General features: G+C 44.5%; 3 protein-coding genes across 3 annotated transcripts; all 3 read right to left on the bottom strand.

Annotated features, from left to right (window-relative positions):
• Positions 1-4794: 4794 nt before the first annotated feature.
• DFL_005677 (uncharacterized protein) lies at positions 4795-6474 on the bottom strand (the record flags this gene model as incomplete). The annotated part of the gene is made up of 1 exon (XM_067634971.1): positions 4795-6474. One exon carries the CDS (start codon positions 6472-6474, stop codon positions 4795-4797), a length of 1680 nt encoding a protein of 559 aa, XP_067489449.1.
• A 2782-nt stretch (positions 6475-9256) lies between these two features.
• Positions 9257-13081, bottom strand: DFL_005676 (uncharacterized protein; the record flags this gene model as incomplete). Its single annotated transcript, XM_067634970.1, has 6 exons — positions 9257-11107; positions 11174-11341; positions 11414-12141; positions 12220-12591; positions 12719-12783; positions 12954-13081. 6 exons carry the CDS (start codon positions 13079-13081, stop codon positions 9257-9259), a joined length of 3312 nt encoding a protein of 1103 aa, XP_067489448.1.
• Positions 13082-13994: 913 nt separating this feature from the next.
• On the bottom strand, positions 13995-14921 carry DFL_005675 (uncharacterized protein; the record flags this gene model as incomplete). The annotated part of the gene is made up of 4 exons (XM_067634969.1): positions 13995-14258; positions 14320-14504; positions 14564-14641; positions 14735-14921. 4 exons carry the CDS (start codon positions 14919-14921, stop codon positions 13995-13997), a joined length of 714 nt encoding a protein of 237 aa, XP_067489447.1.
• Positions 14922-19307: the final 4386 nt, after the last annotated feature.

Raw genomic sequence — 19307 nt, 5'->3', positions numbered from 1 at the left:
AGATCATTATATAAGCGTATATCATTGCAGGGTAGTCAAAAATCCTATTCTGGGATGGTGAAGTTAACGCTGATGTGTTGTAGGAATAACCTCCATGGTCAATATTTAATTCGCGGTTAGCCTGACGTCTTAGTCTATAGCCAGGGAATTTCAGAGAAATAAACATTGTGAACATATTCCAACTCTACACTTAATGAGTTGTCACAATAAGATGATGCGACATCACATTTATAGGATATGGATCTGGGCACGAAACTAATATAGATTTCAAATATTTACTTACATATGTTTTTATACTAATATCGGTGCCACAAAACGTAGCTGCTCAACGCCAAAAGTTTCATGTATACCACAAGGGAAAGAGGCAGGGACGAGCCAGCTAAAAGAATAAAATTATAAAAGTAGTTCGCAAGTGAACCGTGATATGAATAATTGCCCCAAATATCGCTAACATTTAATTTTATTCGCATGCAGAAAGACAAAGAGAAAAGAATTTTAAAAGAATATATTTTGCTTCAGATGGCCCAGCACCGATTGCCCCTGCCCCGCTTCTAGACAAGAACAATACTCGTATCACGAAACCCTCCAAAACGTCTAATACCCGTTACCCGAACTGTACAAACTCCAACGAGAGCAAAGCCGCTCCTCCTGTGACCCTCCCACGCGAGGGATCAAATTCTAATGCTCAACGCTATCGAAAGACCCACTAGATATGGAATATATTCCGACCTTCGTGGGGTCATTGAGGTATGCTTGTGGGAGAGGTGCTGGAAGAGGAGGAATGCAGTTGAGGCTAGTTCTAGGAGGACTGTGTAGATAGATTGGGATTAGCATCCTGGTATCTATGCTAGTACTGGAGGAAGTAGGTACGCTGGTCGAAAAGTTATTACTCCCACAAGGAGAGCCCCTGACAGGAATGTCTATTGTATGATCTTTTGGGATCGGTGGGGTAGTAGAGTGTCTGTGATGATCTTTGCTTTTATCACCATTAAGCTCCCGGGCTTTTGGTGATGGTCCTCCCGAAGGCGTAGTGCTTTCGGGGTTTGTCCGCGTCGGTAGGATTCTCTCCTGGGGTGGCCATTTCCTTCATTCACCCCGGCCTCTAAATTGCTATCTATCCTCCCTCTAGTGGCCCCGTCTGCATCTGACACATTGTTTGGTAGTATAACCCAGAGCTATTTTTCAGATTTTTGTGGCTTCGCTCGGGATCCCTAAACAAACTTCAGCCAGAACATTGATCAACTGTCACAACCGGACAACCTCTAGGGACATTTAGGATACGTTTCAGACAAGTAGCAGATAGGTTGGTCAAACTTTGCGTCACGCAGCTGCTCTCTCAGTAAGAATTCGAATAAAAGTTCCTTTAAGGCAATCGAATTTGATATCATATAACCATTCTCCTTCCTCTTTGTATGGATTTTATTGATATGCAATATTATTTACTTACAGACTAGGTGGGGGAGACTTTAAGTCCACCATATCTAACTCTGTGACCATCCTAGATTCGCCTCCTGAAGGGTCGTTTGACAAACCTTCAAACAACAAAGATCCTACCGCCCAGACTATAGATCCTTCGTCGCCTATACTGGATAGAAGAAGACCCATGGAAGATTTTGTTAGGTTCCGGAATTCCCGGTCTCTACACGCTTTCTGAGACTTCTTCAAATCTGGATCAAGGATACGTACAGGATCCTCCAAGTCGGCCGGAGTGGCGTCGTTGCAAAAGGAATTCGCATCATAGAATCAAAAACTTGCTATAGGCAAACTGTAGTAACATTATCTTCGATTGCGAGAATCGAGAGCATATGGATTAGAAATTCTAGCATGCTAGCACTAAATTTATAAATAATAATTAATGTACTTACAAAATTTAACGATAACTATCGCAATATGAATCGTAGAAATACAAACAGGTGGAATTATATGACTTTGTGTAAAAGAGTAATACAAATATAAGAATATGATCGATCGAATGCAAATCTAAGAATATGAAATAACGCGAGCCAAAAGGTATCGATAAAGACTGGCAAGGGCAAGTTAAGAAGAATGAATGATAAATGCTAAATGCCGATAAACAGCCCAAAAGAACTAGCAACACCAACGGAATTCCTCCTACACAGCATGGGGGGTAGCATCTTTGGTTTCTGAAACAATACTTGCATGTGGATTAGCCGTAAGACTATCACCCGTTCGAGGGCGACTTGGTAGTCTACTATTCACGCTAAGAAGATTGCGTCGAAGAGAAGGAGGATTGTTTTGAACAAATCTCGCAAGGGAACCATTAGGTGCACGTGATCCTCTTGCAGGTGGAAGCGGAAAACGGAATTCAGTTGGAGTATCGGCTTCAGTTGGTGGATTTAGAGCTTCAAGTTCATATATATCATCCCCCCCCACATTCGCCTGTGATCCCGATAATCGAGTTCGAACGTTGGGTTTGCTCCCCATGAATTAACCAGTTCTCTGGAATGACCCCGTCTGAAGTGGGTGGAGGCTGAGGGATAACAGGTACACCCGCTGGGCTTGTCTGCGGGGTAGGAGCTTCTAGAGTAATGGCTGGGGTTTGTTCTGCCATAGTTGATGGTTCTAGAGTCTCGGTTAACCCACTATCCACCATATTTGATCCTGGATAGAGCGGTTCCAAGTCTGGGGAAGTATGCTTAGGTGTCGCTGCAATATTGCCCCATTCCGATTCAGTCGACGTTGGCCCCGCCGGATTGACTAAAGAAGATCGCGGTACTCTTCCCCACATACACGACGGATGGGAGGACTGTGGCGAAGAAGACTGAGATCTCGTTAACTGCGCCGACTCCCCGGCAGTCTCAGTAGCTTCATAATCAGATATGGCCGACCTCAATATAGGTAAAATCTTGTGATTTTTACAGCAACAGCAGATATAACTCTGAGGCTGCAAATTTCTGTTTATCCCAAACTCTACATTCGAATTCAACCTCTCCAGCTCACCGCTTACGCGTAGTGATCTTTTTCTGATCCCCCAAAGTGTGCAGCCGCCGATAATTCCAAGCTGAAAGCCTAGCAGGACACCAGCTATCAGGGGTAATATCCATGCGGTCAAGGTCAAGGTCTCGGCCATTGTGGTTAGGTCCAAGATTTCGATTCGAGACGAAAGTAATTATACACTGGTAAAGTGTTGGCGAATTGTTTATAGAAAGTCGGCCGGTCCAAGGCTAGTAAGTTTGTTATAGTAGGTCTCTTCAGTTACACTATCTATATATTACGTGTTCAGAGATATTGATCTTGTTTCTTGGTGAAGAAGGGAATACAGTAGCCAATAAAAGGCTTTTAGTTTAGGCTCGAGATATATAAAATAGAGAGGGTATTTTGAAATGCAATACAAGGCAGGTAGGTAGTCTATAGGCCCTATAGTCGGTGGACAAAAAGGTCTGGAGTGGAAATCTTAAAGAGTTATGACAATTGCTATCGGTGCTGAATTTGAGGTATATAGTATGGACTGGTATATTGAATTGAAATGTAGCTGCTTCTATCAAAATCTTATTTATGAAAATAAACCACATGAGGCTTTATAGATACTCGAATACATCCCAATACACCATAGACCGGTCTAATATACAATCATATGTTTAGACAGCCTTATCCAAAAAAAAGTGAAACAACATAAAAGATAGATTCCCGATACCGATAACACAAATCTAGGTCTAGATTTAGTAACGTTGGCCTTAACGGCCTTACCAAAGAGAGTCTTGCAAGCTTGTATGTTACCAGTATGTCGAAGTTTGTATGTTTTAAAACTAGTGACAAGTTAGGCAATCCAGGGACTTACGGGGTTGAAACCCGAGAGAAAGCTTTCGCCGTGAACTATTTGTTAAAGAATTGATTCCCACCAGTGCACCCCTTCGTTTGCTGTTGGTAAAATTAAGGCTAGCAAGTGCTTGCACTGACGCGCCTCGAACTAGCCTTCCGAAGTTTTGGCACCCTAATGTTGGATCGATGTTTCAACCCTGTCATATATTATTGTTTCCCGAGTCTGTGTTTTTAGTCCTTTATGTTTTTACGGACCAAATTAATCAAAACTTCATCGAAAATTAAGTTCCAATTGGAAGCATAATTCATTCCGTAGGTTAGTTCTCGTGCACTTCAGCCTTCATAGTCCAGTCTTCTGTTGCATTTTTGGCAGCGCAACACGAGATCTCCGGTATGTCAAGTTCTTTCTTACAAAAAGTAGCGAACCAGGTACTATTGACACCATCAAATCCCTGCCACATCTCTACATAGTAGATCCTTCTGCTAGGGGAAATCACGAGACTAGTAGATCCCATGATTCCGGAGGCTATAGCATGGCCTGACAAAGCTAGATTTGTGCAATTATGCAGGTACAAACTCAACCGCACCACATCGGACGGCTATTTTAGGACGGTTCAACGAAGGCAAGCAGCCTAACTATGACGAACCGACCCAATTGATCAAGAATGCAGCCAGGTTGTGGCTAAGTTATGATTTTCAGACAAACTGACCGTGTTGACGGTTTCTAGTGAACAATCATATGGTCACTAAGCCTAAGGTGCGAAGCAGAGAATTCCCAAAAAAAAAAAAAAAAGGGGGGGGGGGATCGTGAAACAAGGCTATGATATAGACATCGCAAGGAAGAGCAAGCAAATGGGTAGTCGCGATGAATATATGTACACATTGGAGGCAAATGGCCTTCACAAACAATAAACAAAAATGCGATGAGTATAGAAGAATCTTAAGACCGAGGTACCCTCACTCCGTGTCTAGTGAATCAAGAAAAACGAAACTGAAACGAGACATAAAACTAGCTCAAGGAATCATATTCTTCGGCATCACATCCATCTCCGGATGCCCGTATGCGTGAATAATAAAATCTGCGTATTCATCATCCTCACTCGAAACATCAGACTCCAGTCTCGAGACATCAGAATCAAATCGTCCTCCAGCACCGGTAGAAACCCGCTCTACCGGGCTGTCCGGTACGGGTGTTTCTGTAACATCCGGGTTCTTCTTATGTTCAGACATAGTATTCATCTCATGTAGCGGAATATCGCCCATCAATTCTTGCCGTATCTTCGCAGGAGCAATCTCATACGTCTCGCTCATAGCATGGTCTGGCAACTCCGCCCTAGAACTCGGCAAACTTCTGCTTCCGAGTTCGTGTGGTCCGAAGTTGTGGTTATAGATGTTCCTTTCGCGCAGTCTGGCCTTCTTTCTCCTTCCGACGATGAAACGTATCAGAATCAACGGGACCACGACGCAAGCAAGACAACCGATTGCGATTCCTGTGATTTTTGGGCCTGTGAGGCCGGAGTTGCCACCATCTTGTTTGCTCTGCTCTTCTGGTGGTAGATCTGCCGCCCTGAATATATTTGTGCCGTAAGGATCACAAACAAACGGTTTCGAGGTATCCGTATTCATCCTCATGAGATCCTTGCAGCCATATTTTAGACCAGCGGAAGAGACAACTTCAAAGTTTCCAGTAAGGTTGTACAACATTGGGAATTCGACTATGGTATAAGCGCCTTTCATGTCGATATCGTCCGTTACCCTCATAAGTTTGGGAAATCCGGTGAGTCTTTTCCAGTTCTTGTTGTTCTCCGCAGTCACCCCTCCAGTTATTTCTTCAAGCTCGGGGAATAATACATTTGTGAGGCCCGAGTTATTGGCGATAGCGAGAACGCTAAGTGTCCGTGTGCCAATCTTTTTCAAGAGTGGCATCGATAATGTCTCCAAAGTCGAGGAATCATAAACTCCGAGTGCACCTCCCATGGACTTGAGTTTTCTGAAATCAAGACTACCAACTTCGTGAATGTTGGCTGTGTTCAAATATTCCAATTCTGGGAACGAGACGTTTGGATTCGCTCCGGTACCATCGAGATCTAAGTTTGTCGAAATGGTGTTGAGACCGAGCTTGATGCTCTTCAAATTCGGATTTCCACCAAAGTAAACTTGTTGGACTTGAGTAAAGTCGATACCGATACCTTCTATACTTTCAAGTCCGGTGTTCGTAATTGTAATCCTTATGGCGGGGTACGTGCTGTTTACCCTTGACGGAAACTCTAGCTCCCGCAGTTTCGGCATGCCAGTGAAGTCGATTCCCGCCGTGCTATTAAATTTCGGCATTGAGATATCTCTCATGTTCGAACCCTCGGCGTTACCTGCGATCATGAAAAGGTTTCCAACTGTAGTGAGATTCTGTGCAGAGAACCTCTGCGTATTATTGGCCAGGTGGATCTGGAACATCCCTCGAATAGCGGTGACATTGTAAAGATTGAGCTCGACGCTGTTGATATTATTGAAAATTACGTCGCCTATTAACTCCGTGCAATTTGATAGCTCCAATAACTGTCGGGGTGTAGTTATTGTTATCGAAGAGCTATAGCATATCTCAGGTTCTGACTGTGCTAATGTGTTGGTAATAGTGAAAATGAGAAGGGTGAGGAACGAGAGCAGGTTGTTCAATGATCCCACCGGTGCCCTCGCCATCTTGCCCTGCACAAACTATTCGGTCGTTGATCGACAAGCTTAAGTCCCACGAAGAAGAGGAGAAAATAAACCCTCCAAGAAAAAGAAGAAAAATGGATTTCAAGATGTCATAATTAGGAAAGAAATTTCTATGGACTCGTTCCAAGAGTTTGAACGAAATCCCCAAGAGATTCAAAACTTGAAAACTAAAATGTAGGAAAGTGAATCGGATTAATTGGGGCGGTCACGCTCCAAAAATCCAGGGCGTATTAGACCCTATAAATCGATTAAATCCCTCCTACCTACCACATCTCCATGGAGTTTCTACAATACGCCCATGTCTATTGCTCGAACGCCATCATCTGGATAAATTTCTCGGAATAGCAACCCTCCAGCAAGAACGCAGTAGTGCATGCAGAATCCTTGCCTAGTAGAGGCGTTGGCCGCCTACCGGCCCCATGCATGTTCAGAACTCTGTGCTTGGTAAGGGGCCCGTGCTCTCCACAGTTCCTCTACACACGGACTCTATGCTTGCAAGTGGGACATATCACGCATATAGCTCGCTTTATGTTAGACCCAATATTATAGCAACAAGAAATCTTGTTCTGAAAGTTTAATAGTTCACTTGGTATCAATTCTACGAAGTCAAGACTTCGAAGGATAGCTTGGAAAGATGGCTTCCATGGATATAACTTAAACGAAAACTAGCACAGGTATACAATTGCGATAGCAATTCTATTTCGGGAAGGCTTTTGATTCGTTCGCTGTGATCACCCGTTCAAATATACCATCGACGGAATGCACTGTTCGGCGAAAAAAAAAAAAAATGCAGATTTTCAAACACTGATAGCTCGAATCCAATGGAATGTGGGATTTCCAAGCAAGTAAGTGCATATAAACCTCAAAGTAGCTGAGTTTTCTGACCACCTAGACGCACGAGGACTTTTAAAAACTTATGACAAAGAATATGACATCTATGGACATCAAGACGAGCCATCGACCCATCGGAGGCCGAAATTTTTTATTTTTTAAAAAAGTTTTTCATGGTTTTCCTCGGCATGGGTGGGCTGAGCTGACTGAAGCTGATTCCGAGAGGAAGGTCTTCTCGTTCGGTAGCTATCAAGTCTCTTGATTCTCTGGCCTTGTTATACCAGCGTATCCTTGCACAACCATACAAAGCTTAGCTCTTGCATGCGATGAGTTTTGCATTAGGAACCCCGACTAGAAAAAAGATCACCAGCTTCATCCACGCGAGATAGCAGCCCTTTTACCATCCCAAGAAACATATTCGATGCTCCAGATAGCGAAGACACGCAGCGGCGGAACATTCTTCCCCAGTTATCCCGACAATCTGACCCTCTCGTGGCCACATTTCAGCGCACATACCTCTCGGCTAAATGGAACAGCGTACCGGCAGCTCCTCCGCATAAATTCCAGGGAAGTTTCTAGTATTCATCCTCACCCTACCATCCTTTTATTTTTCTTTTTATTACTTTCCCCCCAATGTCGGGGAAAGTACCATAGTGCGCCATTCTGATCCAATCGGTGGGGCTTTTCTGCGTTGAAAGCGGACGTTTCCTGGACTCGAATAATGCTCGTCATTTTGAAGCATCCGATATCCATCGAAGGAGAGGCATGCTCTTTGATACCAATAAACCCTAACCCCAGCTACTCGGCAGATACGGACTGTAAAGCGGGGGATCCGCGTCAAGGGACAAGGTATTTACGACCTGCATATGATATGGAGTCCAAGCCATGGAGATTTTCGCACCACAACACCCTCGTATTTTGACGCCCCTAATGCAACAAGTTGCAGTAACGAGAGATTCGAAACTGCGTCTCGTATACATTTACTCTTGATAGATACTAGATTATGCATTCCCTGTATACTATTACATGTTCTAGAAAAGAAAAAAAAAGAAGCTTTGGCAACCGCTCCAGTGGATCCGAAGTGGATCGTGCATGGGCAGATTCACGAGAGGTTCTCATAATACGAGTGCGAATAGTTCTGGTATTTCCGATGAGGTTATGTTACGTCGTTCGATTCGTCGTATTCTTCGAGGGCTGCCGCCCCCCGTCATTTTAATATTAATACTTATATAACTCATTCTCTAATTTCGGAGCTCTCTAAAATAACGATCCGGCCGGAAGACAATAAAGAAAATGATCCTTAGTTTAAGGCACCGGAGTTTTAGTTACATGTTACAATTGCATATCTTAGATTATATATTATAACGTTACCGAAAGGAGGAAATTTTGATTGTTTTCCTACCCAAACTTTCCGCGCGAATTCCGATGAGTAGCCTATACCACCAAGCCCTTGGTTGAACACTGTAATGCAGGTACTACGTCTTTGGTCGACGAATTTCTGTGACTAATTGGATACGAGACAAATGACCAACGAATTGTCCGGTTTGTTTGAAGCCCTGAATCTTCGACATCTTGCCATGGACGAATGTAAATCTATTCGCATATTCCGACTAGAAACTCATCCGTTCATTTATTTATAAATTTAGATTAACTCTCAATTTCGTAGAATTGGACAATTATGTCGACTCGAGACTCAATAGTAAATGATCGACGTAAATACATTCACGTGCACGATTGAACTGCGTTGTAGACGTTGTATTTCGAAGACAGGTTAATGCCAACATTTCGAAGGAATCTCCAGCTGACCAGCTTGCAGGTAGGATATTGATGCCAATGACCATGATCAATCACTTCCAATGAATGAGATCTATCTATATACAAATATAATCCTACTCCCCCAAATATATCATACATAGAAAGTCAAAAATAATATTTACTGCATAACCTCCGATATATTCCACGTCCCTTGCTTCACAGGATCCGTCCTATCCTTATCCTTCTTCTTTATCCTCCTCGCCTTCCCCTTCGCATTCTCATTCCTTCTCAACTTCTTCTCCTCCTTCGCCTTCTCCCTCTCCTTTCTTTTCTCCTCATTCTTTTCCCTATTTAGATCTTCATTCCTCTTTTGACTCTGCCCTTTAATATCCTTCAAAACCTTCGGATCTCTTTTATCATTCAAAGCCTCCCGTACCTTTGACGCATCCTCCCTCACTTTCTTCCTAAGCTTCTGTTGTAACTTCTTCCCTTCTTTCTTCAACAATTTCTTTTGCTTTTTGGTCGGCGTGCCGTTTATTTTTATCCCCTTTGCATCTGCTATCTCTAGAAGCCTCTTTGGTAGAGGAGGTGGTATTTTATCGTTCTTCTCTGGGGGAGGTGCCTTGTCTCCTTTCTTAGGCTCAGGGGTTTCTTTAGTAACAGGAGGGGGCCCGACAAGGCCAGCCGTGAAGTCGACTTCTGCGGGCTTGATGGCGTCCCATTCGTAGCTTTTTGCTCGACCTTCCTTTCTTTGTGCTCGTTTGGCCTCGAGGTCTTCTTGTCCTCGAATACCTTCTTCGGCCATTTCGTGAATATCTTCCCAGTCGAGATCGTCGTCGGATGCACCCACCGTTGTATCGGTGTTAGTTTTTGTTTCTCCGGCTGTAGACGGTCCAGTAACTTCCTCTGACGTCTCTTCCGTCGAATTGACGAATTCGTCATCGAATTCGTCGTCAGATCTGTCAATGTTAAATTTGTCAAGAGTAAATTCAGATGCAACCTCGCTGGCCATCTTCTTTTCGAGACCTTCGGGATCTTCAAGCCCTTCAGAATTTTCCTTCTCGGAAATTAGTTCCTCTTGGGCTTCCTTCAAAATTGGTTGATCGATTTCAAATGAAGCTTCATCGTCGCTGAGCTCTTCGGTTTCATCTTCCCACTCTTCCTCGCTTTCCTTAAGGCCCTTTAACTCTTCCTCCCCTCTGCTTCGCTTTTCTGTCGAACCACGCTCTTCCTTTTCGTCGACAATATCATTATCTCCCGTTTCCTCCCACGATTCATCCAACCCATCATCTGGATTCCACCCCTTCAACGGATCTTCCACCTCCACCTCCCGGTCCTCCAACGCCGTCAAAAGACTAGGTCTTTCTCCAAATCCCCCACCCGCAGCCTCCATCGTAGTCGCCGCCAGTTTATTAGCCCCCTCATACCTAGGCGCCGTATACTTCCCATCATCAACCTGAAACAACATATTCTCCGCCGCCGCACCCGCCGCCAACTGCCTCCGTTCCGTCCTCCTATCCTTCGCCGGCTCCGATATAGCCCCCTTGACCGCCGGGTACAAAAACGCATGTGTCAAAATGCTCGCCGCGACACCGACATTCAAAGAATCAACCACAACATCAACTTCATCCGCCCTTCTAATCGTAACAAACGAATTCATCAATTTTTGAATCGATGGTCGTAATCCATCTGCTTCGTTGCCTAGTACCAAAGCCACTGGATATCGAGAGGTAGGATCTCCTAGGCCTTCCATGTCGTACCACTTCGTTGGTTTGGATTTTGAAACTTTCAGGTCTCGTTGACTGGGTGATGGCATGGCGCCGTAGAATTTCCAGCCGTATGTTTGTGATACACTGATGAATGAGGCGAGATTACCGACGTCGTAGTAGTCTATGCATTCGAGAGCGCCGGCGGAGGAACGTGATGTGACGGCTGTTGCGGGTGTGGAGTTTTTAGAAACTATGAAGACGGCATCGACGCCGAGGAAGTAGGCAGATCGAAGAATGGCACCGAAGTTACCGCCATCGAGCTAGAATTTGAGGTTAATTATTGTTGATTTTTGGAATAGTTGTAAAGATTCAAGGTTAAAACATACCACTTCATCAAGAACTAAAACGAATGGTCTCCGATCCTTGTCTTTGACCCTGATTTGAACGTACTGTGACGACTGATAAATTGGAGCATTGAATACCCCTAAATCGCTAGGTGCGACCAAGTGTCCAACCCTCGGAACCTCCAGCGGTTCAGCTTCAAGAGCGAATCCCTATTCAAATTCCGTCGTTAGCTTACCCCTCCTTCCGATGATATCCAAATTTGTGGTAAAACTCGAACTCACATTGTGCGGCCTCCCCTTACTCATAGCATCTAACAACCCCACATCCATAGTCGACTCGACTGTTATCTTACTCTCCAAGGCCAGACTTCTCAGAACACTCTCCTTTTCAAGCGTCCCAGATTGTCTCATCAACCCAGTATAAACGTATAACTTATAAATCTTCCTCCTCTTCTCCTTCAAAGCCAACTTGCATATATTATACCCATACAAAAACTCGGACGTCCCTGTGGAAAACGGTAAAACCCTCGCCGGTTTCTTCAATACGGTCATCTCTTCACGGTCACCGCCATAGAAACCGTCGAGACGGCTATGTCCATATGTTGTAAATTGTGGTCGCCCATCATAATCCGAAAGAAACCGCCTTCGTTCCGCGAGTTCGTTGTATGTACTTGATTCCGCGAGTTCGGATTGCTTGACGCTCCAGGATTCTAGTTCTCCGTCGACGGGCGAGTACGTTTGAGATGGCCATTTTCCAGCCCTAGTATCATAGTCATCCTTCTCTGTTTGTGGTCCAGAATAGGCCCGGAATTTGGGGAGTGGATAGGTCTTTTCCTCCCTTTCCGCTCGTCGTTTGGATTCAACCGGCTCCTCCCAGGTGGGAGTTGTGTTCGACGGGTGTGTTCGAATTCTGGGAGGCGACCATGTTACTTCGTTTGGCTTGGCTGGCCATGGTGGCTTTTCACCACTCGACGTTTTCGTCCAATTGATATTGGGAGTAATATTCGTATCTGCGAGAGGACAGCTAGAAGTTAGGATGATGTCTCAAAAGGCCAGAGGCTATAACTGAAGTATTCTAGGCGACCTACCTGCGCTACCAGATTCCCCCACCCCTTCCTTTGTAACACCTGAGTTCGAATCTCGTTCTGCCGCCCTTCTAGCCTTCTTGTCCGCACGAGGATCAAATTTCGGTCTATTCAATACCGCCGACGCCGGCAGCATTGAATCGACCTTTGCCGATTCCGATTCTTTGCCCTTATCCCATATGAACGACGTCTCAGATCCAGTCAATGCTGTCCCCTCCGTCGGTGGCTTCGCCCTAAACTCCACAGGTCCCGTCCGTTTCGCCGCTGGAGGCGGTATTGTATCCCAAGCCGAATCAGACGATCTCGTAGAAGCCGCTATCTTCTCATTAACCATATTCTCATACTCGATTCTACTAGCTTTCTCCCGAGACGCTTCTATAAACTCGCCAGAAAAGAAACCCAATAAATTAGTCTCCGAAAAGGATAAAAAGAAGAGGTTATCCTAGATCAATATGTGCTTCCGACAGAATAACGAAGGGTGCCCAAAAAAGGAGGCACATACTATTCCCGCGAAACGCCCATATCGGGGTCCTAAGCTTCCATAATGCCGCCGTAGAACTCAACTGCCTGTAGCTATAGCTATATCTATAGTCCGCATTTATGTGTATTTGTACATGGCGACTCGTGGGTATGCGAGACAGCCCGGAGTGGGCGATGCCTCTGTACATCGACGGGTATCGTATGCCAACGTAAGGACTATATCGTCAATTGCGAGGTTTTAAAGTCGCCAACGGTACCTCCGTATGTTTATAATACCGGCGGCTAACGCTTTTAAGGCGACAGGGTGAATAGCGAACGTTATGGTGGGGATGTTGAAGGGTGGGATGTGGTAAGTGTATCGCGAAAATTTGGGTGAGTGCCGCATAAAATTTTTTTTAGCGACCCGATGCCCGGCTTGTTGTGCGACAGGTACACACCAAGCCATGCGAAAGGCACGAGGTGCGGCATCCACACCCTGAATTCAGCTTGAGTATCACAACCACGAATCGAATAGACAGATAACAGTCGTTACCGTACGATAATGAATTTGGTTCTCTCGGTAATACCAAGTGTTTAAACTCGTCGGAACTTGCCGTTTATCAAGATACCGGTTGTATTTCCATCTGTCACATAAATATATGGGCTTGAACATTCAACATCAAAACTCCGATTCCTTTCTCTAGATCTACAAGTATATTTGCCTACGGTAGCAACCATGGGTTTAAAATCTCGAACCCAAATGAGAATTTTATTTCCTTCTCTAAGACCAGTCGCTCCGCTAGGGGGCACTAGAAGCCCAGAGATGCGGTACATGACAAGACCACTTTTCTAAAAACAAAGCCGAAAGCAAAGAGAAGAACAAGAGAAAAAAGAATAATACAAAACGCCGTGACCATTAACCTTTCCCCCTCTCTCGTATCTATTCACAAAATTGTCTCGTAAGAGAGAGCAGAGCTGAATGAGTAATTGCAAGCAATTGCTGTCCACACCAGAAGAGTAAAAAAGGGAAAATTTTAAATGAAACAGGAAATAAGAAAGAAATCCAAAAAGCAAAAGGTATCAAAACAGTGGGAAGCGTGGGAGAGGTATGTTTGTAAGAGTGATCGGATTTCGTGATTAGTGATATCTTTCAAGAGCAAGTGCATTGCAACAGACAACCAGTTATTTTTTCTGTTCTAGTCGTTGTTACAATCTATAGAAAAATCCAGAATAAGGTAGAAAAGAAAAAGAGATGCTCCCATATTAGCTACGAGGTGATGCATTTTCGCAATATCTCATGGTCAGCCGGATGGGGAAGATTAAAGGAGCATAGCACCAACACCGAGGATGACGCCCAAAGCGAGACCGCTAGCACCAACTCTAGTAGCACCGCCAGTCGCTATTGGGGGCTCTCCGGTGGAGGTAGCGTTCGGGGATGGGTAAGCCCCGGCGCCAGAGAAGTTGTCGGTGGCAAGAACGATGTTGCCGCAGGCGATACGCGTCTTGTTGACATTGTGGACAACGATGCTGCGGTCGTTACCGATGAAGGAAACATCGTCGGAGTTCAAGGACAAGTATTTGTCCTAGATACCAATTGTTAGATGAAACACGTGCTGGGAAGGTCAAGATGAGATATGTACTTACAATGTAGGAAGTGCACCAAGTGCCTTCACGAGCGTCCTCGGAAGCTCTACCGTACTTTCCCGAGAGATCACCGACCTGACAGGTTTCGGGAGCATCGGCATCACAGGCAGTGACCTCGCCACGAAGGTAGGGATCAAGATGAGCACCGGTAGCAGTGCAGTTCCCGTTCGGACCAACAACGAAGTCTTCCGTGAAATTAGCTAATTGGTAAAACAAGAGGAAGGAAGAAGGACTAACAACTTACCGTGAACGTGATAGGGGTATGGTCCTGGTTGAGAGGAGCTGATACCGGTGAAGCAAGCCTGGACCAAGACACCGACACCTACACACGATAGTTAGCACCGTTTTAACAAGACATCGAACCTGATGGCTCTATGATTGAAGGTATAATAACGAAGGAGTAGATATGACTTACCATCTTCAGTTCCAGTGAAGTTCAAACGAACAGACTCGACATCGTCACTCGTAACGAAAGCTTCGTAGACAATTCTATCGGAATTGCCTGTGGTGACGGGAGCATCTCCCTTTTCACCAGTTTCCGCAGAAACGACACAGGCACCCGTGAGAAGGGCAATCGCGGCAGCAGATTTGAAGAAATGCATTGTGATTTAAATGTAGTCTAATTCGCAATGGCAAAGAAGAAAGGATAAGTACTCAAGTAAGAAAGTTTAATGGATCGGATCTATGGGGAAACGTTGGAGAAGTGGATGAAGGTTGATGAGGTGCTGAGAAAGGATGAGAGGAAGAAGAAGAAGAAGAAGGGGGTGGAGAGAATTAAAATAAAATTTTAACAAGAGAGAAGAACTTACGTATATCCAACAAATCTAAGGAGGTTTTGCGACGTTTAAATTTGAGGAAAGAAGCGACGTCTTTTGTTATATTTGAAACGGCGCTCAAAGGAATGTGAGATCTGTTGGTTGGGTTGTTCGTCCTGATTATATATATCCCGCTCCACTGCTCTTTCTGATATCACACAGTTACACTTGGTAAAACCAATAGTAACAGTTGTATTCTAGACAGAAATACAGAAGGGGAAAACTTTAAAAGTCAGTTTCGTTCCAATGTCTCCAATAAGTAGTAGTCAATTGACATCAAGCACTTTGGTGTGCGTTGTGTGGTGTTTTCAACCAGAGACAATTCGCCAACTTCGTCCATTTGCATCCAAACTCTCCCCGCTAATCTTGTTCCACTTACTGCTATTTATACAAAAATTCCACTTTTTCTTTCTTCGAATTCGAGGGAAGAAGGTAGGGTGGTACGCGGTAGAGAGCGTTTTAACTTTATTTTATTTGTAGGTGTAGAGATCGAGATCCGAACAAACGAGCGACAAGCTTGCAGGGTGCTGTACTGTGCAGGCAAAAGTAGGCAGACCAAACCTCAACCGGTGCCTGGAGCAGCCGATATCTCTTTATATCTCCCACCGGACGAATTAAGGATCTATCCAAATTAATAATAAGTAACGAACGAACGGTAAAGTCACAAGATATGCATGCACGCGAATATGCAAATGCGAATGCCTTCCTTTGTGGAAAAGCATGGATAGTCTCACTCCGTCACAATCCCTCCCCCCTCCGAATCCCTCTATGGACCAAGCTAGCTTATTGGGATGGTCTTGCGTACTCCTGTTCTTTGTAATATCCGGCTACCCGTCAAAGCAACTGGTCTTCCAATCGCAAAGAACAGACGCAATTAGGAAAAACACGATCGACAATTGCACCCGACATTCCATGCATCATTCCGTCGGACCTGGGACTCCATCTGCTCCATTCAATCAGGGAAACAGGCCAAGACTCGCCCGGATGGTTGCATGTTTTCTTTCTTATTTCTTGAACAAAAAATCCCGAACAAATTATATTAACGATGAAGTGATGCATGACATGGCATGGTACATGGACGCTACCTATCCAATGAATATCAAAAAATAAAAGAAAGGAAGCGGTATATTAAAAACTCTACAGGCCTACGAGACGGGATCCCGGCTTGCTTTATCCGTATGCCAATTAGCTATTCGTCGACTAGAAATCATCCCTGTTTGATATTCTGAGTAACTTGGGTCTATACGAAACATGCCAAAGGATCGGTTCCAACACAACTGAACGACCAGGGCCAGCGGTAAATAGGTAGTACACTACCAAATCGACCACGTTGACGACAGTAAACTGCCAATGCGCGCAGTGCCATGACTTCGAAAACCCGTTAACCGCCATCCCCAAAGATAAAATATCTATAAAAAAGGAATATGAAATAAAAAGGAATCTATCTTTTTGTTTCGTTTCTAATAAATCTCAAATTCAATTCACCCGTGGAGGTGGAAGAAAAAAAAAGCGCTCCGCAAGGACATGCCACTCAGCCTCATCGACCTTCTTTGCATCACCCTCCGACGTCACACATCCACATTTTGCCTGTAACTTCCTCTTCCAATTCCATTTCTCTCCTTCCACACAGGCAAGTACACTAGCTAGTACACCCCCGTTCAGGTCGCAACAAACCGATGTTCCAGTCTCCGGATTCCACTTACCTCTGTTCGCCAGCACCCTCCAGCCACACTAAACCCCAATATCGCAACTTTTTTCGTTTCGAAATAAATACTTCCCCAATAGGCCCCAACACCCGAAGACTACCAATGTTAACTTCTAGACTACATATCGTATTATCCTATCAGTTTGAATAGAAATCTGATTACCTATGAATGTGGATTTTAAATTTTTCCTATCGATAGATCGCCACCTAGACCCTTTAATCAACTTGTCTTTAATCCTATTAGGCAGTTCCAAACAGACGGCACTCACCTGCCGAAAAATCCAAGCTTAGCTGCTAGCAAGCTGCTTTATTTTCTTGCTTCTGGGAATTTAACCAGGCCGTTGGATTAGTAAGAAACAAAAGCGTACTTTTTGTATTTTTTTCTTTTCAAGTCGCAATATGCGATGCATAAGCGTAAGCAAGCAGCATGATTCAGTCCTTTCGTTCCGATACCGAAAGTTCCGATAAACCGGTCTCTCGTGCTTCAGATAAATGGAGCTCTCCTCAAATAACAAAAAGTTGCAGTCCGTTTATAGAAAACGGCTCGGCTCATGGCCAAGCTTTTCACAAGCCGTTTATCGGATTTCAAAGATCGATTTGAATCTGATGATCTTAATCAGGCAGTTGGCGCTCCCACGGAATGCTATGCGAAAAAAAAAAAAAAGTGGGCTTCGTTTCAACCTGATATCTAACAAACGCCATCGTTAGAAGGACTTGCGATAGCTAGCATGGCAAGGGTCTTCCACAGCTGAAAAATCACCAGTGTTTCCATACTTAGCAAAAATAAATGCGCATTATGTGACATGTTCCCGTCCCGGAATCTGCAACGGAACCCGTATACATCGATATATACATCAAGCTATTTTTCAAAGAAAGAGAGAAAGCGAAATCGAGTACCTTCCCGAGTTCGAAACCGTCGCACAGCGGGGGTTGCCAGCGCTTCCACCTCCAAATCTGTCAACTATCTGCAATGCAGGGTCCCCCACGCACGCACCCTCTCCACAAAGAGGTTTCCTGGGCTCAACATCCCTCGATTCGAGTATAATGCATTTTGACTCTTTTTTTTCTTCCTTTAGTTTTCAGCCTACGAGTTACGGGGGGAGAAGAAGAAACCAGCTAGCCTTGTGAGTTAAGCCGTACAGTTAGAAAAGAAAAAAAAGACTCGAAACGCATGAACCTCATGCGATAACCGTTGGCCCAACGCCGGAAAACCAGTTCCGAGGGAAGATCCAGAAATAGAAGTAGTTGGTTAGGCCAAGCGGTTCGTTTTGGTTGGTTACAAACCATTCCGTCTTTTCTCGAAACATTTGTTAAGTCCCGACCCCACCGAATAGTTACACCCAACTGGTAACGTCCCAGCTAACAGCTCAGTAACAGCTGTCATCCAAACTTCCAACGCAGATCACACAAAAAAAAAAATCCCACGGATACGGCACATGGGCGGCTTCCCAAATACCTCCTTCCGTAGGCGGGGCTAGAGTTATCACGAGGACCCTAGTAGCCGATACGAACTACAAGTGTTTAAATATCATTCGTAAATCAAAGCTTAATACCCCCCCAAAACCTAGGGAAAGAAGATTCAAGGAATTTAGGACGATAAGTAACCGAAGTAAATATTTTGGACTTGCTATATTGGGAAGTTGATGGGTTATCCCAAAAGTTGAATGTGATATGAGACCGTGCGGTTTAACGTGAGGGTACCGATGGTCTCTTTTTCCCTGCTGATTATCAATATTCTGAGATCTAGACCGTACTTCATTTTTCGGTTTGTCCGAAGTTGGGTCTTGCGAAAGGTATCAAGTGTGCCAGTGTAAAACCAATCCGAAATATCTTGCTCCATCCCATCAAACTCGAGCGAACACGACAAGATATGGCTGAAACTGATATTACCGGCCGAATGGGGTTGAAAATGATTCAAGTTGCCGCATAGTCGGATCGATGTGCAGAGAGCGCTTCGAGCTAGTAAGATATATATAGTCAACTGCCGATTAGCCATAACCAGAGCATACCTTTCATCGACGTACGTGAGTTAACTTTGATGGAACAAAGCTCCGCCTCAAGAGCGCCTAGACTCGAGGCTAGGCACGAAGTAGGCCGAAAGAATTCTGATCGAACTCCGTCTCGCGCATTTTCAGACTGCCGCTTCAATGCCGCATCCCCCCAATCGAGATATCAGCACTTCACTTTGTTGTATTTTAATACCAGTCAGGATAGAAAATAATGAAGGATAGAATCCGATTGCATTTTGATGGCCATATATCTTATAAAATCTGTTCGTATAGAATCACAACTGCCAATACCAAGCACCCATTACTACTGCATAAAAGGAACACATGCAGGGGAAACAAAGAAGCTATCAAAACATATACAATCACCCGAGAACATCATCCTTAAACTCCACAACAAAAGCATCAGGCCATCCCAATACTCGTACATATACCAATCCCAAAGTTGAAGAGTCTGGAGAC

The sequence above is a fragment of the Arthrobotrys flagrans genome, assembly GCF_004000055.1.
Source record: "Arthrobotrys flagrans strain CBS H-5679 chromosome Unknown unitig_9, whole genome shotgun sequence".
NCBI classification, from domain to species: Eukaryota; Fungi; Ascomycota; class Orbiliomycetes; order Orbiliales; family Orbiliaceae; genus Arthrobotrys; species Arthrobotrys flagrans.
This window is presented reverse-complemented; position numbering and strand designations above follow the sequence as displayed.